At 39.0% G+C, this 15,580-nt stretch overlaps 2 protein-coding genes across 4 annotated transcripts; one reads left to right on the top strand and one right to left on the bottom strand.

Annotated features, from left to right (window-relative positions):
- Positions 1 to 756: 756 nt before the first annotated feature.
- On the bottom strand, positions 757 to 6,910 carry LOC129426371 (uncharacterized). Of its 2 annotated transcripts, none has more exons than XM_055182619.2 (5): positions 6,825 to 6,910; positions 2,806 to 2,914; positions 2,610 to 2,729; positions 2,420 to 2,498; positions 757 to 1,012 (listed from the first exon to the last, which is right to left on the bottom strand). In XM_055182619.2, exons 1-5 carry the CDS (start codon positions 6,839 to 6,841, stop codon positions 921 to 923), a joined length of 417 nt encoding a protein of 138 aa, XP_055038594.1. In that variant the 5' UTR covers positions 6,842 to 6,910; the 3' UTR covers positions 757 to 920. The 2 variants fall into 2 exon arrangements, with proteins under 2 accessions (XP_055038594.1, XP_055038593.2); XM_055182618.2 differs by lacking the exon at positions 6,825 to 6,910 and adding an exon at positions 4,315 to 4,490.
- Positions 6,911 to 7,933: 1,023 nt separating this feature from the next.
- steap2 (STEAP family member 2, metalloreductase) lies at positions 7,934 to 12,631 on the top strand. Of its 2 annotated transcripts, XM_055182978.2 has the most exons (5): positions 7,934 to 8,500; positions 9,419 to 9,946; positions 10,037 to 10,201; positions 11,631 to 11,947; positions 12,256 to 12,631. In XM_055182978.2, the coding sequence occupies exons 1-4, from the start codon at positions 7,961 to 7,963 to the stop codon at positions 11,916 to 11,918; spliced, it is 1,521 nt and encodes a 506-aa protein (XP_055038953.2). In that variant the 5' UTR covers positions 7,934 to 7,960; the 3' UTR covers positions 11,919 to 11,947; positions 12,256 to 12,631. The 2 variants fall into 2 exon arrangements, with proteins under 2 accessions (XP_055038953.2, XP_055038952.2); XM_055182977.2 differs by having other exon boundaries at positions 7,935 to 8,500; positions 11,631 to 12,631.
- The last annotated feature ends 2,949 nt before the right edge of the window (positions 12,632 to 15,580 follow it).

Raw genomic sequence — 15,580 nt, 5'->3', positions numbered from 1 at the left:
TTTCGGTGTAATATTGTGTCTACAGTAATGGCTCTGTAAATGTGAAAAATCTCTGCAATATTCGGGGATGTAATGGAGTACCTTTCTTCTTTCTGCTACTTAAACTTCACACACCTGAAAGGAAACATTAAACTTTAACTCAAGAGACTCTGATCTCTTTACTGAACTCCCATCACTATATATCCTCTATATGATCTACAGAGTAATACAATAATGTCATCATACTGTATATATTATAAGCATTGTACTGTATAGCTACCAAGATGAGACAGCTTGTGAAAAATATCCTTGCAGTAAATATTTATGTATATACTTTATTGCACGATAATGAGCACGACAATCAAACCTTTTAAACTAAAGGAGACACTTCCCTCTACTGGTAACAGATCGCTACTGCAACTGATGCTGACTGATGCAACAAGCTAGAAGGACTGTAGTGATGGAAAAAAGGGATTCATGATGGATGGCTTCATCCAGCAGAGCATATTGTTGCCCTAGAGAGAACAATGTCTCTGGTGAAGATAGTGTATCGAGTAACACACATGTACAACTGCTATTCGTCCCCAAACTTTCTGCCAAGGGCAGAACATATGGCACGCTTAAATTGTCCAACCCTGCTGGAAAAAGAAATGGTTATAATGGGAATTGTATTGGTTTTAATGGAAATGGTCTCTGTGGGTCTTTGGTAATGTGTTGGGTTCTAGTAGATGGGAACTATTAAATCCTACTGGAATAAGATTTAAAACACACAATAAAGGAATTTAGTAATGGTTTAATGGTATACAGTTAATGGTTTATAATGGTATCTGTAATAGATAACTAAATATTACTACAAACCTCAGACAAGCAATCTCTTTTATTGTAACGACAACAACAAAAGGCGAACTTTATAACATTTGAAATTGTAAAGCTGGTTTGTATTAATACACAGAACAATCAGCAGATGATCGCTGGGTGCACATGAAGTCACTTGTGATCTCTTTATATCCTGGAGCTTCAGTGAGTCCACTGCCTGTAAAAAAGAGAAAATAAACCTTAGCATCTGGTTTGTCTTAAAGGGACACTCCACTTTTTTAAAAAATATGCTCATTTTCCAGCTCCCCTTGAGTTAAACATTTTATCTTTACCTTTTTGAAATCCATTCAGCTGATCTCCGGGTCTGGCGGTACCACTTTTAGCATTTCTTAGCATAATTCATGGAATCTGATTAGACCATTAGCATCGTGTAAAAAAATAACCAAAGACTTAAATATTTTTCCTATTTAAAATTTGACTCTTCTGTAGTTGCATTGTGTACTAAGACAGACAAAAAATTAAAAGTTCCAATTTTCTAGGCAGATATTAGGAACTATACTCTCAAACTGGCGTAATAATTAGGGATGCACCGAATCCAGGATTCGGTTTCGGATTCGGCCGAATACTGGGCTTTTTGGCGGGGTTCGGGTTCGGCCGAATCCTAGATTTTTTTTCCACCGAACCGAACCCTAGGCTTGCGCTACGCTGGTCGACGTCACGCAGCCGTTGATTACACACATCGGGTGCTGACGTGGAGATTAGCTTTTTCTTTCGGTCAGCTGGACACACCAAAACTTTTAAACACCGCTGAAAACGCCTTGAGGACCCCAAATGCCAGCTGTTTTTCAGCCGAGCGCTTGGTAGCTGTGATGCTTCAGCTGTGAGCCGGTTGGTTGCTGTTATAATGTCCTGCCCCTCCTCCACTGTAATTGGACGGCCGTGTGAAGACTGACATTGACGAGCGGAGCTTCTCACTCAAAGTTAAATATAGTTTTCAGCGCGGAGCTGCTTGCTTATTGGAAAAACGAGCGTGTCGCAACGCATCGCTTTCATTATGCATAGGCTTATGGTTATTGTCAAAATAGTTTTTCCATCTTGTCATCCTGGCATAATGTACAGTTAAAATTAAATAAAATGAAAAATACACTGCTGTGGACGTTTTTTACTTCATTAATGTGTTTTACTGTGTTGGAATAAGGATGCGAGTAGGATTCGGTATTCGGTTTCGGCCGAATCTTAAACGGTGGATTCGGGATTCGGCCGAACCTAAAAAATCTGGATTCGGTGCATCCCTAGTAATAATCAAGGACTTTGCTGTCGTAACATGCCTGCAGCAGGCGCAATGATATCACGCAGCAGCCGAAAATAGTCCCCTTAGTAACTTTCAATGAGGCAGTAACTTTAAATCGCAACATTTAATTTTCTCTCGGTCTTAGTACACGATGTCATTTTGCTAAGTTATGCTAAAACTGGTAGCGCCAGACACAGAGATTGGCTGAATGGATTCCAAAATAGTAAAAATCAAATGTTTAACTCTAGGGGAGCTGGAAAATGAGTATATTTTCAAAAAAAGTGTAGTGTCCCTTTAAGATATACAAAACTTTAGTGAGAAGACAATTTTTACCCTCTATTAAGTTGTAGAGGTTACAATAGTTGGTGCCGTGATCCGTGACAGCATACCAGCTCTCAGATACTGACATGGCCTAATGAAGTGGCATTGGTTAATTTTTCCAAAAACAACATCATTTTATATTTAATTTATAACATTTATAAAAGTGAAATGTATTTATTTATTACATAATCCTCTCACTTACCGATACATGGCAGTGTGTAAAGAAACCATAAGAGACAAGTCTGAAGTTGATGTCTTCAGTATCTTTCTTTGCAGCTGTAGTGTGTTTGGCTGAAATAAAATGCACAGACGCAGACTGCAACTGCCAGGAGAAAGACAAAGCGAGATTGCAAAAAATGTAAATTAATAAGCAGATAGATAGATAGATAGATAGAGACCTTGTAGAGGCATTTCTCTCCTCCGGTGGCACATGTCGAGGCTGTTTTCCACTTTTTAATCTGTGTGACCAGAGCCTCATAAACACTCCTACAAGGCAAACCGAAATACCTGCAGAACAGACAGCTGAAAATGTATTTAAATACTGACACCTAGTGGAGCCAAGGCTATGGACCACTTAAATTAAAGCGTTTTTTGGAGGACTCAGACACGCCCCTCGTTTCAAGACCACGCCCTTCGAAACATGCACGAGGCAGAGACGTCGGGAGATGCGTTAATTAGCCTATTTAGAGATGGAGCAGACGCGCGGCAATGTCAGTGATGCATGTCAAGTGGGGAAAAAAACTTAAAGGTATCTCAGGTTTACATTGCTTATTTATTAGTCATCATAAGCAAACCTTTTGGTCTGCCTGTTTTTACCTATAGAGGGGTTGCAAGTTTACAAACATTGCAGGGTGCGCGCGCATCCAGGAGGCAGAAAGCCCGATTGGTGAGCTGATTCGCTACTGCAACAACCTTAATTATTGAAGCGTTCTTTATTGTTTGTATATAAATAAGACTTGATTTTAGTTGGATCTGTTTTTCTGTCTTTATTTTTGCAGTGTTACTGTGATACATGAATTATAATGTTATAATTATAATGCTAGTAACGTAATAGTCGCATCTACTGGTATGTTAACATCAGGCACCCAGCACTGACTCTGTTGGTACTATTTTCCACGCAAAAATTCCTTGGCATTTTGACTTACAGACACCGCTACTACTAGCATACAACACAATGCACGTCTCTTCTTTCTGCCTCTCGGTTGCGCGCGCAACCAGTTAGTGACGTCGCCGTGCAACCCGTCTATTGTTTTACCCACTTGGGGTGCTTCAACTTTGGAAGTTTCTATTTTGATGCCTGTTTTCTGTATTAATGTTCATATGTTCTCTAATAAAAAAAATAAAAATAAAAAAAAAACCCACTTGGGGTGCCGTTTGTCCTTTTTTTAATGCTTGACCTGCAAGAATCACGTGACTGTGGTGTGCAGTATAAACAACGATCATACAATCTGCATATATATTTAAATTGTTTAAAGGTGCTTTAGTTTTAAAGGGTTCTTCACAGTCCTTTATGGATAAAGCCTGACAAAGACCCATTTGAAATGGTTCCCAGTTCACGCTAAGCAATGTAATACATAAGCTTGAACTGTTATTCAAGATTAAATTACTTTTTAAAAGTCTTCATTATCCTCCTAAGACCCGAGCTTTGGTTTGGCTTGCATTTTAGATTTCCTCCAGCTATTTGGGGTTAGGATGAACCAATAAATATAATAACCAAATATTTTTCTTTGAGCATGAAGCAGTGTAATTGTCCATGTTTGTGTACAACAGGTTCCAGTTACACAGAATTAAGTATTATGGTGCAAACAACAAAAATGTGATGTCCAGGTTTACATCTTTGGCATACAAATTTAGTGCTAAAGTTCCTCTTCCTTAGACATTCATAACAAATAAATCTGATACTTTACCACTCAACTTTGCACTGTGCATGAAGAGGTCCTGCTGAGCAAAACTCAGATATCCCAAATGTCATTACAACAACAAAAAGCAAGTTAGACAAACGTATCATGATCAAGATTCCCAGTATCAGCGAGTTACCAAAAACAGTGCTTGAAGTTTTAAGAGCAGCTCTTGCAATGAAACCGAATCATAGGATGGTCATGAGTGAGGCTGCGGGGGAAATTGACAAATTTAATTAGATCATTATCTGATCTCTTAGAAAAGAAACAGGCCTAGGGGTGTGTGGACGTCCAACACAAAAACATAAGTCTCTGAGGAAAGTGAGAACAATTACATTTTAAAGTGTGTGTGCAGGGCATACAGTTAATGGATGATTATTATTCTCTTAAAAAATGGCCCATATTACATAAATGTCTTATTTAAAATGAGGAACAGAAACTGGAACAAATATTAGGGACTAAGAAAAAAATAAATCTGTGGTGATTTTTTGTATGGCAGTTCAACTGCAAGCATTCAATCTCTGCACATGCAAGCAGGATGTACTTTATTTTAAGTGGTTTTGGTTGGTTGCATATGTAAATCCTGCTGCTACATTTTTAGGATATTGTTGGTGCTTGTTATATGGTTGGCGAGTTTTTGGGGTGTCTGGATATTTGGTTCAGAGCGTAGTTTTTAATTTGTTAACAGTGCAAAGAGTTAAGCTTAAACATTTAGCCCCTGGTTTCACAGACAATTGTCTTAAAGCAGGCCTACACTAAAACACATGTTTGGGCTCAACTAAAAATAACTTGCACTGACAGATCTTAAAATATGCCAGTGCCACTGGTTTGTCTCAAGATACACAGTAACAACTTTTTTAACATCTGAAGGCCTAGACCTGACTTCAGTGTTGTTTGTGAAACCAGGTCTAGGTGTTTATTCCCCAAAAAATCATAGTACAGTATGCATTACTTTAACTCTTAATATGAACAAAATTATGCTATTCTGCATGTTTTAAGCTGTTATACTGATGTTGCACAGAAGAAAGATCATGGTCAGTGTGAATGGGTTCAGTGGAGCACTTAAGGAAAAAAGTGAGCAGACTATTTTTGGAGAAATTGACATGTTGTCATCAGCATCCTCTTCCTGCAGGTTGCAGGTTTTCAGTCCACACTCTTGCCCAGTGACCTTAAAGTTTTAAGACTTTTGTGCTGTAAATGTCAAATACTTTTATTGTCTCCAGTTTATGCTGTGTGTGTGTGGCTGGCAATAAACCAGCCACACAAACATATATATGAAGAGTTTGGTTGCAAAACGAGATGAGATAACTTCGTTTTTAACATTTTTGTCAAAACATGTTTATTATTATGTTATCATGTTATTATTTTGTTTTATGGTGCTACTTAGCTGTATTTTTTAAGTTATGAAGGTTTTAATAAAAACAAACCAACTGCAGTTGAATTGATATTAATTGGAATACACAATCAAAAAACGAGATTTCTGAAAAATAAAAAAATGAAGTTATCTCGTTTGCAACAAAACTCTTCATTCATATATATATAACCGTGGTATAAGCGGAATAATTGACTCCGGTCCTTTGAATTATTTGAAAATAATGCACACCACCTATATATACCATGGGTCTGTTGAATGCTGCATTCTGATTGGCTGAGAAATGTTCTATGGGTGTTGATTATTTTTCTGTAAACCGCACACCTAACTTCTCAAATGTCTTAAAAATAGGCACCAGAGCAATGTTTGTGGTAACCGTGGTATAAGCGGAATAATTGAGTCCGGTCCTTTGAATTATTTGAAAATAATGCACACCTCCGCTTCGCGTCATGCCGCATTACCACCTTGGTGTGCATAATTTTCTTATAATTCAAAGGACCGTCGTCAATTATTCCTTACATACATATATATAAATCACTTTTGATTTTCATATTAAGCCTTTGCATATTTAATAAATAGAACAAGATAATCAGAATATGTTCATATTTCCTATTATTATCTTTGTTTTGTCTTTCATTATGTTTTATTTAAATATTTCTTAAACTATTTTAAGTTACCAGCCCAGATGTGTAAACCCTCACAGGCTTTATAATAACTACATTTGGTCGCATATGATGAGTGAGATGTACTGCAGAATCTGTCATATTGTAGCTGCAGCAGAGATCTAACATGTAAGAGCAGAAACTAGAATGGCACTATGCATTAAAAGAGGGTTTCAAAATGGGCGTGGCGTTAGAGTCCAAAGGTTTTGTCTATGTGTTTTGGTACGATGGGTCTAACAAATAATAGTCACGTGTTTATATTTTTTCACATGCAAGTAAATTGACGTTTCTGTTTATGATGTTAAATAAGTAAAGTATACTTCATTCATAATGCTGTTAAAATAACCCCGGATTGGTGGTGAGCCACTTGAGTCACGTGATAGTCGTTGTTTTCCTCAGCGCTGTGATGACTGTGTACATTTTCTTATAATTATTTTACAAAGATCGCTAGTCGTAGTTTTTCTTATATTTTATCAGCCACTGACCTGTGTAAGAAACGCATCTGAATGATTATACTCTAAGTCGCATAAATATATCCAAAAGATAAATAAGATATAAATGGGGTTCTATGGAAACGTCGGCGTTTGGAGCCCCCGCGCGCCCCCTGCAGGAAACAAATCTCGTGTTGCATAGAAACACCATGCTGTTTCCTCGCGCCCGATTGTAAGGGTCATTGCAAATCAGACATCTGTACATATCATCTGTTTGCTCGATGATGCTACGGTAGATTCCAGAACAGGTAACGATACATCTGTAACCTTGAGGTATTTTCTCAATGACAGCGGATGCATAAAGATGCGCGTGACGCGTGATTTGGAGAACAAATTATCATTGCGGTCGGAAAATGTATTCCTATGTTTTTATCATGATTTATTTGCTGTTGTTTATACGTGTATAAAATCAACGGTTTACTGCAACACGTCAGGTGTCTAGATGTCGTAGTGAAGTATTATATTCTATTCATATGTGCATCCAACCTGTGGATCCTAGAATTTTCCACAATAAAATATTCCCGCAGTTCAAGTGCTAGAGCATTGCGCAGGCAACGTAAAGGTCATGGGTTCGATTTTGGGGCACACTAATAAAAGAAAGGCATAGATTGCCGCACTGTAATGCTTTGCGTAAAAGTCTGCCAAATGCGTAAATGTAAATGAATATGAAATAAGCAATGCAGAATGCAATCTTATTGGTCTTTAAAGACATGTTTGGGTCATATTTCACATTAAAATCATAAAAAATCTTATAATAATTATTTTCTTACAACCTAATAATACAGTATTCATTTTTAAATCAACATAATTGCAGTATAACAAACACCAAACATAATGCACACTATAAACAAAACAATAATAGCTTTATTATTCACATAATTATAAAAAAAAAAAACATTTCATGGGACATGTTTTTGTAAGACGCTGTGAGATTCATGGCGCAAAAAGTATTTAAATGATCTAATATAAGATTAACAATTGCAATATAAGATTAATTCAATGAAATATCTAGCCGAATAAAATTGGTAATAAGTAGCTGATGATCTAATAAATATATAGTTCGAAAAACAGCAGCTTTTTAAACTTGTAAGTATAAAATGTGAGAAATCTAACAAAGTATTTTCTCATCAATGTCTTTAGATCCAGTTCAAGGTATTTTGGGTCTAAATATGGACTCCATTTCCCTGCTGGGCAATAGCCCGGCTTGCACCAAAGTCTGCTTTCTACCCAATGGGATGAAGAACGGGTCCAAGGAGGGACCCAGCAAGCCTGCCATTGCCATCATCGGCTCTGGAGACTTTTCCAAAAGTTTGACCATCCGGCTGCTTCGTAGCAGCTTTCACGTAGTCGTTGGGAGCCGCCAGCCCAAGAGGGCCGCCGAATCCTTCCCGCACGTGGTGGACGTGACCCATCACGAGGATGCTGTGGGGAAGGCCGACATCATATTCCTGGCCATACGCCGAGAACACTATTCCTCCCTGTGGGACATCAAACACCTGCTGGCGGGAAAAATATTGGTGGATGTCAGCAACAACAGACGGTTGAACCAGTATCCAGAGTCGAATGCAGAATACCTGGCTTCTCTCTTCCCGGAATCCATCGTGGTCAAAGGTTTCAACGTGATCTCATCGTGGGCCATGCAGTCGGGTCCCAGAGACTCCAGTCGACAGGTAAAGATTTCAACACCATGGGAGGGCTGGAGAGATCTTGCTAAAACATTGTGAATTGAAAACAGAAAGCCTCATGATGTCTGTTTAGGTCTCCTGGCAGAACTTCAGTACGATCTGTCCAGGACACAGTGTCTCAACCTGCACTTAGTCAAATTCCCCCTTCATAAATATCAGCTTTATACGGTCGGTGATGTCATTTTTTTCAATGTTAAAATCTATTTTCCTATCCTGGCTTAAGATGCAGAGAGAACTAGGTAAGATATTTACATGGGGCTTGGCGATTGCGTGGTGCTTTCAAAACCATGCTTTGTTTGAGCATCTTCCAGCCCAAAATAACAACATTAACTTGATCAATAGCATGTGTTTGGCCCAGGACTGTCTGTTTAAACCAATAGATGAGGGGTGAAGTGTTTAGGTAACCAATATGCATTGCAATTCCCTTATGGTGATGCTAGTGGCACAGGGATTTACCTGTTTTATTGTTTATATCGTAATAAATTGAATAATATGAGGATCAGTATTAAAGGAGATTTGGTCCTGCAAGACAAAAAAAAAACATCTGATCATGCAAAAATCAGAATAATGAATGGATGAACAGCCTCTGTGCAAACTTTCAGCTGTGATTTTATTAACCAAATGAAAGACTCATTAAACTGGCTGTAAACCTGCTCATATTTCACAGTCTACTTCTGAAACTTTACAAGCTTAGTGAATTCGTTTCGCTCTAGTTTTATGCGATCTGTTCTTCTAGAGGGGCTCAAAATAGCCATAGCTCAATTGATACAGCATTGCGTTAGTTTGATTCAAAAACAACATGCATGCTAATAAAATGTGTACTTTTGGATGAAAGTGCCAAATGAATAAATGTAGTTTTTTTAAATCTCATGAAATCTTATTGCCTGTAATCTGTCTGTCTAGGTCTATATTTGCAGTAATTCAGTGGACGCCCGGCAGCAAATAATCGAGATAGCCCGTCGGCTCAACTTTATCCCTGTGGACATGGGCGCCCTGTCCTCAGCCAAAGAGATCGAGAGCATGCCATTGCATCTCTTCACAGCCTGGAAAGGGCCGGTTTTGATCGCGGTCACCCTTTCCATCTTCTTCTTCGCCTACTCTTTTATCCGGGACATTATCCATCCTTACATGAAGACCAGACAGAGTTTTTTTTACAAGGTTCCTATGGAGATCGTGAACAGGACGCTGCCCGTAGTGGCTATAATTCTGCTATCGCTGGTGTACTTAGCGGGACAGCTGGCTGCCGCGCACCAGCTCATCTACGGGACGAAGTACCGCCGGTTCCCGCCCTGGTTGGAAGGCTGGTTGGAGAGCCGCAAACAGCTCGGTTTGCTGAGTTTCTTCTTCGGCTGCGTACACGTGCTGTACAGCCTTTGTCTTCCCATGAGACGCTCGGAGAGATACCTGGTGCTCAACATGGCTTATCAGCAGGTGTGTCCTACACTACATTTACCAAGAGCTTTAAACACAAGCTGATGTTGTATGTTCTGTCTGTGCATTTTAATAACTCTTTCTCTGTAGGTCCATGCAAACATGGAGAACTCGTGGAATGAAGAAGAGGTTTGGAGAGTAGAGATGTACGTTTCTTTCGGCATCATGGGACTGGGACTTCTCTCTCTACTCGCTGTCACTTCAATCCCATCAATCAACAGCGCCCTCAACTGGCGAGAGTTTAGCTTCATCCAGGTATAACTACAGACAGTGTCACCTCTCTCTTTTATATTTGTTTAAAAAATACACAATTGTACATACTAAACATATGTATATGTATACACACATACAATCAACTAAAGGATTATTAGGAACACCATACTAATTCTGTGTTTGACCCCTTTCGCCTTCAGAACTGCCTTAATTCTACATGGCATTGATTCAACAAGGTGCTGAAAGCATTCTTTAGAAATGTTGGCCCATTTGATAGGATAGCATCTTGCAGTTGATGGAGATTTGTGGGATGCACATCCATGGCATGAAGCTCCCGTTCCCTCACATCCCTAAGATGCTCTATTGAGTTGAGATCTGGTGACTGTGGGGGCCATTTTAGTACAGTGAACTCATTGTCATGTTCAAGAAACCAATTTGAAATGATTCGAGCTTTGTGACATTGTGCATTATCCTGCTGGAAGTAGCCATCAGAGGATGGGTACATGGTGGTCATAAAGGGATGGACAAGGTCAGAAACAATGCTCAGGTAGGCCGTGGCATTTCAACGATGCCCAATTGGCACTAAGGGGCCTAAAGTGTGCCAAGAAAACATCCCCCACACCATTACACCAACACAGTTTTAACAAGGCATGATGGATCCATGTTCTCATTCTGTTTACGCCAAATTCTGACTCTACCATCTGAATGTTTTAAAAGAAATCGAGACTCATCAGACCAGGCAACATTTTTCCAGTCTTCAACTGTCCAATTTTGTTGAGCTCGTGCAATTTGTAGCCTCTTTTCCCTATTTGTAGTTGAGATGAGTGGTACCCGGTGGGGTCTTCTGCTGTTGTAGCCCATCCGCCTCAAGGTTGTGCGTGTTGTGGCTTCACAAGTGCTTTGCTGCATACCTCAGTTGTAACGAGTGGATATTTCAGTCAAAGTTGCTCTTCTATCAGCTAGAATCAGTCGGCCCATTCTCCTCTGACCTCTAGCATCAACAAGGCATTTTCGTCCACAGGACTGCCACATACTGGATATTTTTCCCTTTTCACACCATTCTTTGTAAATCCCAGTAACTGAGCAGATTGTGAAATACTCAGACCGGCCCGTCTGGCACCAACAACCATGCCACGCTTAAAATTGCTTAAATCACCTTTCTTTCCCATTCTGACATTCAGTTTGGAGTTCAGGAGATTGCCTTGACCAGGACCACACCCCTAAATGCATTGAAGCAACTGCCATGTGATTGGTTGATTAGATAATTGCATTAATGAGAAATTGAACAGGTGTTCCTAATAATCCTTTAGGTGAGTGTATATACACAGTAAGCATATTTGCCGAGTGGACAAAACATTTGTATAGACAAGCAAATATACAAATTTGATATATACAGTAATTATGTGTTAAATAAATATAAATAATAAAATAAACACATACATAATATTCCCAATTCTCATTGTTTTCCCAGTCCACTTTAGGTTACATCGCCCTGCTCATCACAACCTTCCACGCCTTGCTCTTCGGCTGGCAGCGTGCGTTTCAAGAAGAGTCCTACCGATTCTACATGCCTCCCAATTTTGTGGTGGCACTGGTGCTGCCCGTAACGGTGATCATCGGAAAAATAGTGCTGCTGCTTCCCTGCGTGAGTCAGAAGTTGAAGCGGATCAGACGCGGATTAGACTCCAATCAGCACCGCACCAACCACGAGAGATCGTCCGCTGCCCACGTATCACCCGAGAGGGTCACGATCATGTGACCGCACTACTGTCACTAATGTCAATCATGGTAATCTTTACACAATTCACCCCTCCAGTTCATCTATAACCTCTGAAATGAAACCCAGCATGCTTTTACAAAATTGGATTCTGGACTTAAAGGTTTGTTTGATAGCTGTTTGTCTTTCATGAATAGGGATGGAAATCCATTTGACATTTTGGATAAATATAAATGTTGTGACCTCAAGGGCTGGCTCTATAAGGAGAAAAGTCATGTGATGTTATTCACACATGATGCGTCTCTCATGATTTCAGAAAAAAATGGCTTTGTAATGTTTTGTGAACCTTGCTTCGCCTCTAAAACGCTGATGTCATCAGGGCCGTGATCCAAAACGACTCTTGCTTCACAACCACAGCGAATTCACTTTCAAGTCTTGCATCATTCTGGTATGAAACACACACTTTTCAGTTCATGGATTACATCAACCTGCTTAACATGTTATTTATATTATTTGAATGTCCCGTTTTACTGATAAATTCATGTTATGTGCTGTACAATTGGATGTGAATGTTGTTTTATGTTAAAACTGTCAGTTATCTGCTCAACCTTTACCAAAAACATCTACTCTTTTGCATTTCTTGTGAATTGTATTGGAAACCATTTTGTGTATCACTTGGTAGCAGTGTAAATACTCCTTTTTCTCACTTCATGTTTACAATGACTACAATAAACGCACACCTTTCTCTCCTTTCAGTCCTGAACTGAACTGAACTGGACACATTTGTTGAGCCGTTTGGTAGTGGGCACTTGTTTTAGATCAGATGTAGGACTGGACTTCAATGGGATGTACTTACCAGCAGATGGCGCCCCTCTTTCACTCAAATAGGGCATTTTGGGTAATCTCTACTTGCGTCTTGTGAGTCAAGATGACATCTGAACTGTCTTTAATATGATATATGCAATGTGGCCACTTTATCTCCACAATGTTCAGTCTCAGCATGCATATCTAAACCCTTAGGGTTCTCCTCAAGAGACAATAATATCAGTTACAGCGATGAGACGAACAGAGAGTCGGTATATGGCCACAGGACAGCGATGTGAAGGTCCGTTCAGTCTGTTAAATCTTTTATGAAGCCATTAGCACTAAAGAAACCAAACTTTATTGGAGGAGGGTAAATAAAATGAGAGTTTGGGCCGTCGCTGTCATATCGATGCTGTGCATTTACAAGGAAACTTCCCAAAAATGAGTGAAAAATCTGAAACGGGCCCCTGAGATATTTTTATCGTGGTTATTAACGTGCTTCCTGCTAAGTTTGAAAGACTTGGAGTTATTAGTCTTCATTACCGCTAATGATCAGCAAACAAGGAGAAATTGTCTGGCTGTTATGCTCTGCTACAGGTTATCACCCCGACCAGTAATGGCCCTGCGAACTTACATCTAATTCACGCCGAAGTCGTTTATCAAAAGCGCTGTGTAAATTGCAGGGGAGAGTAAAAAAAACAGTTTAGGAGAGCGTGCGACCAGCGTGGGTTCGTAAATAAATGCTCTCGCCTCATTTGCTTCTTAATACTTTTTGTGTGGAGTTCCGCTGTGGCTCTCGTGAGGAAAATTACACCCTGATTGCGTAGCAGACAGAATAATGCAGTCCAGTGTGTTACCTGATTAATAATATAATCAGGAGACTTGAACCTCGAGTAGTTTGCGTAAAAAGGGAAGTTTGCACAAATAAAAATATAACTGCGCGTAAAAAAAGAGTAATTGCTTCTTTGTATTTTTTTTTTTAGTTTTTGAGTAAATGATAACAGATTTTTTATGAACTGTTTCTTTAAGAGGGTCATTGTGTTCTATTCTCTATTCGTCCAAACTTCTGTCTAATGCGATTTTATCTTGATTTGGGGAGAGGGACGTTTTCTTCAACAGCTTTTTAATCATTTTATGAAAAAATCAACTACAGTTTGTCCTAAAAGTAGTTCATCCCAAAATGATGTCAGTTACTTAAAGTGATAGTTCATCTAATAATGAAGGTAACCCATGAAAAATATCCTTAATTAAACATTATAAACTATACATCCAATATAGCAGAGATTGTCAGCATAGGACAGCTACAATATGTAAAATCCAGTGAAAATAGACTCTTGCGAGAACTATGCTTGAGTTTTATGTGCCACAGATTTGTATAACTTAAAGTTGGTGTGCACTATCTCTGAAAGCCAATGTTGACATTTGAAACCAACTAAACAAACACGCCCTACCCCAATAGAATGTGGACCTTCTTTTGATAGACCCGCCCCACAAATACGCAACCCAGGCAATGGTGTTGGTTAGTAGACACGCCCCTTACTGCTGATTGGCTACAAGTGTGTTTTGGTAGTCGGCCCAAACCCGCCTTTAATATCCTCTTGTTTTATATCTAAATCATCCTCTATTGTCTTGAAAATCCTTGGTTTAGACTTCTTATTTGTGACTGGTGTTGTTTTGGTCATATGTATCTCAAATGAGAGTACATTTTCATTATTTGGTGAACTATACCTTTAAGCTTGTGTTTTTGATATGTATAACAAAAAGAAGAATAAACAGTGAATTTTTATACAGACAGAAGCTATCAAAGTCCAAAGATTTGCTAAACAGGGCAAATAAAGCGCGAAAATGTTTTCTCACATAAATTCTCCTGAGAAATTAAATTACACCGATTGTTTATACCATCTGCGCTGTGATTGGCTGGATTAGTCTCACTGCATCATTTTGTTGCTCACATTACGAGACCACATGGCGATAATATTGATTAGCATCTGCCTGCAAAACCGGAGGCTGCATTTTCGGGACCGCAGTCTCAGGACCGCATTTCTTAGTGCCACTTACTGTATAAGAGGACCTGTGATCACATGTTTTTGTGGAAGATTAATGACAAAGATGAACAAAATGTTCCTTATTTAATTAATTTCTCTCTCCACCTTCATTTTATTTTATATACATCTTAAATCTAACCCCAGAGTCATATTTCCTCTGTAATTGTAACTGTAAAGGCTATATAATGATTTCTTGTTTTTTTTACTTAATGTGTTATACTGTATATTATGCTAGTTAGTCACAATAATTACTCAACATTTAGCGTTTAACAAACAGGTTTAATTGCAAGAAATAAAGTAGTCTTTGGGTGTAATAAACCTTTAACTCTTTCCCCGCCAGCGTTTTAAAAAAAAGTTGCCAGCCAGCGCCAGCATTTTTCATGATTTTCACAAACGTTTAATGCCTTCCAGAAAATTTTCTTCTTTAAATATATAAACAAACAATATATCAAATGAAATAACATACTCTCTGCTTTCAAACAAAAAACTTTCATCCTACCTTCATTAGTTCTCTTTTAATCACCTCTCAAATATGGGTAGGTTTCTTCAAAAACACCAAATTTTGAGCAAAAAGCTGAGATAACTTCCCGGTTGTATAAGTTGCGGAAGTGCAGGGAAGCGTTTTCTCTTAATTAACGAGTTATCCGGCCAATGGCGCTGAAAGAGTTAAAAATCTCTAAAACTCTACAATTGGGTGAAAATACTGCCTTGGTTGCAATTTTTCCATCCTTTAAATCTAGAGTCAATGTGTTTCTGACACTGCAGTTCCCCAGTTCAGTAGGTGGCGCTGTCACAAAAAATAGGGTCCTAGAAGTGCAGTCCTGAAATTGCAGCCCCGGGGATTGCAGGTGGGCA

This window comes from Misgurnus anguillicaudatus, chromosome 25 (genome assembly GCF_027580225.2).
Source record: "Misgurnus anguillicaudatus chromosome 25, ASM2758022v2, whole genome shotgun sequence".
NCBI classification, from domain to species: Eukaryota; Metazoa; Chordata; class Actinopteri; order Cypriniformes; family Cobitidae; genus Misgurnus; species Misgurnus anguillicaudatus.
Note: the sequence above shows the minus strand (reverse complement) of the source record. Positions and strands in the feature narration are given on the sequence as shown.

Coding starts and splice junctions, on each gene's coding strand:
- LOC129426371 (XM_055182618.2), bottom strand. CDS start 4,415: ATGATACGTTTGTCTAACTTGCTTTTTGTTGTTGTAATGACATTTGGG. Junction 2,915..4,314: donor GCACAGTGCAAAGTTGAGTG/GTAAAGTATCAG, acceptor TCTGTTCTGCAG/GTATTTCGGTTTGCCTTGTA. Junction 2,499..2,609: donor TTACACACTGCCATGTATCG/GTAAGTGAGAGG, acceptor CCACTTCATTAG/GCCATGTCAGTATCTGAGAG.
- steap2 (XM_055182978.2), top strand. CDS start 7,961: ATGTCTTTAGATCCAGTTCAAGGTATTTTGGGTCTAAATATGGACTCC. Junction 8,501..9,418: donor CCAGAGACTCCAGTCGACAG/GTAAAGATTTCA, acceptor CTGTCTGTCTAG/GTCTATATTTGCAGTAATTC. Junction 9,947..10,036: donor TCAACATGGCTTATCAGCAG/GTGTGTCCTACA, acceptor CTTTCTCTGTAG/GTCCATGCAAACATGGAGAA.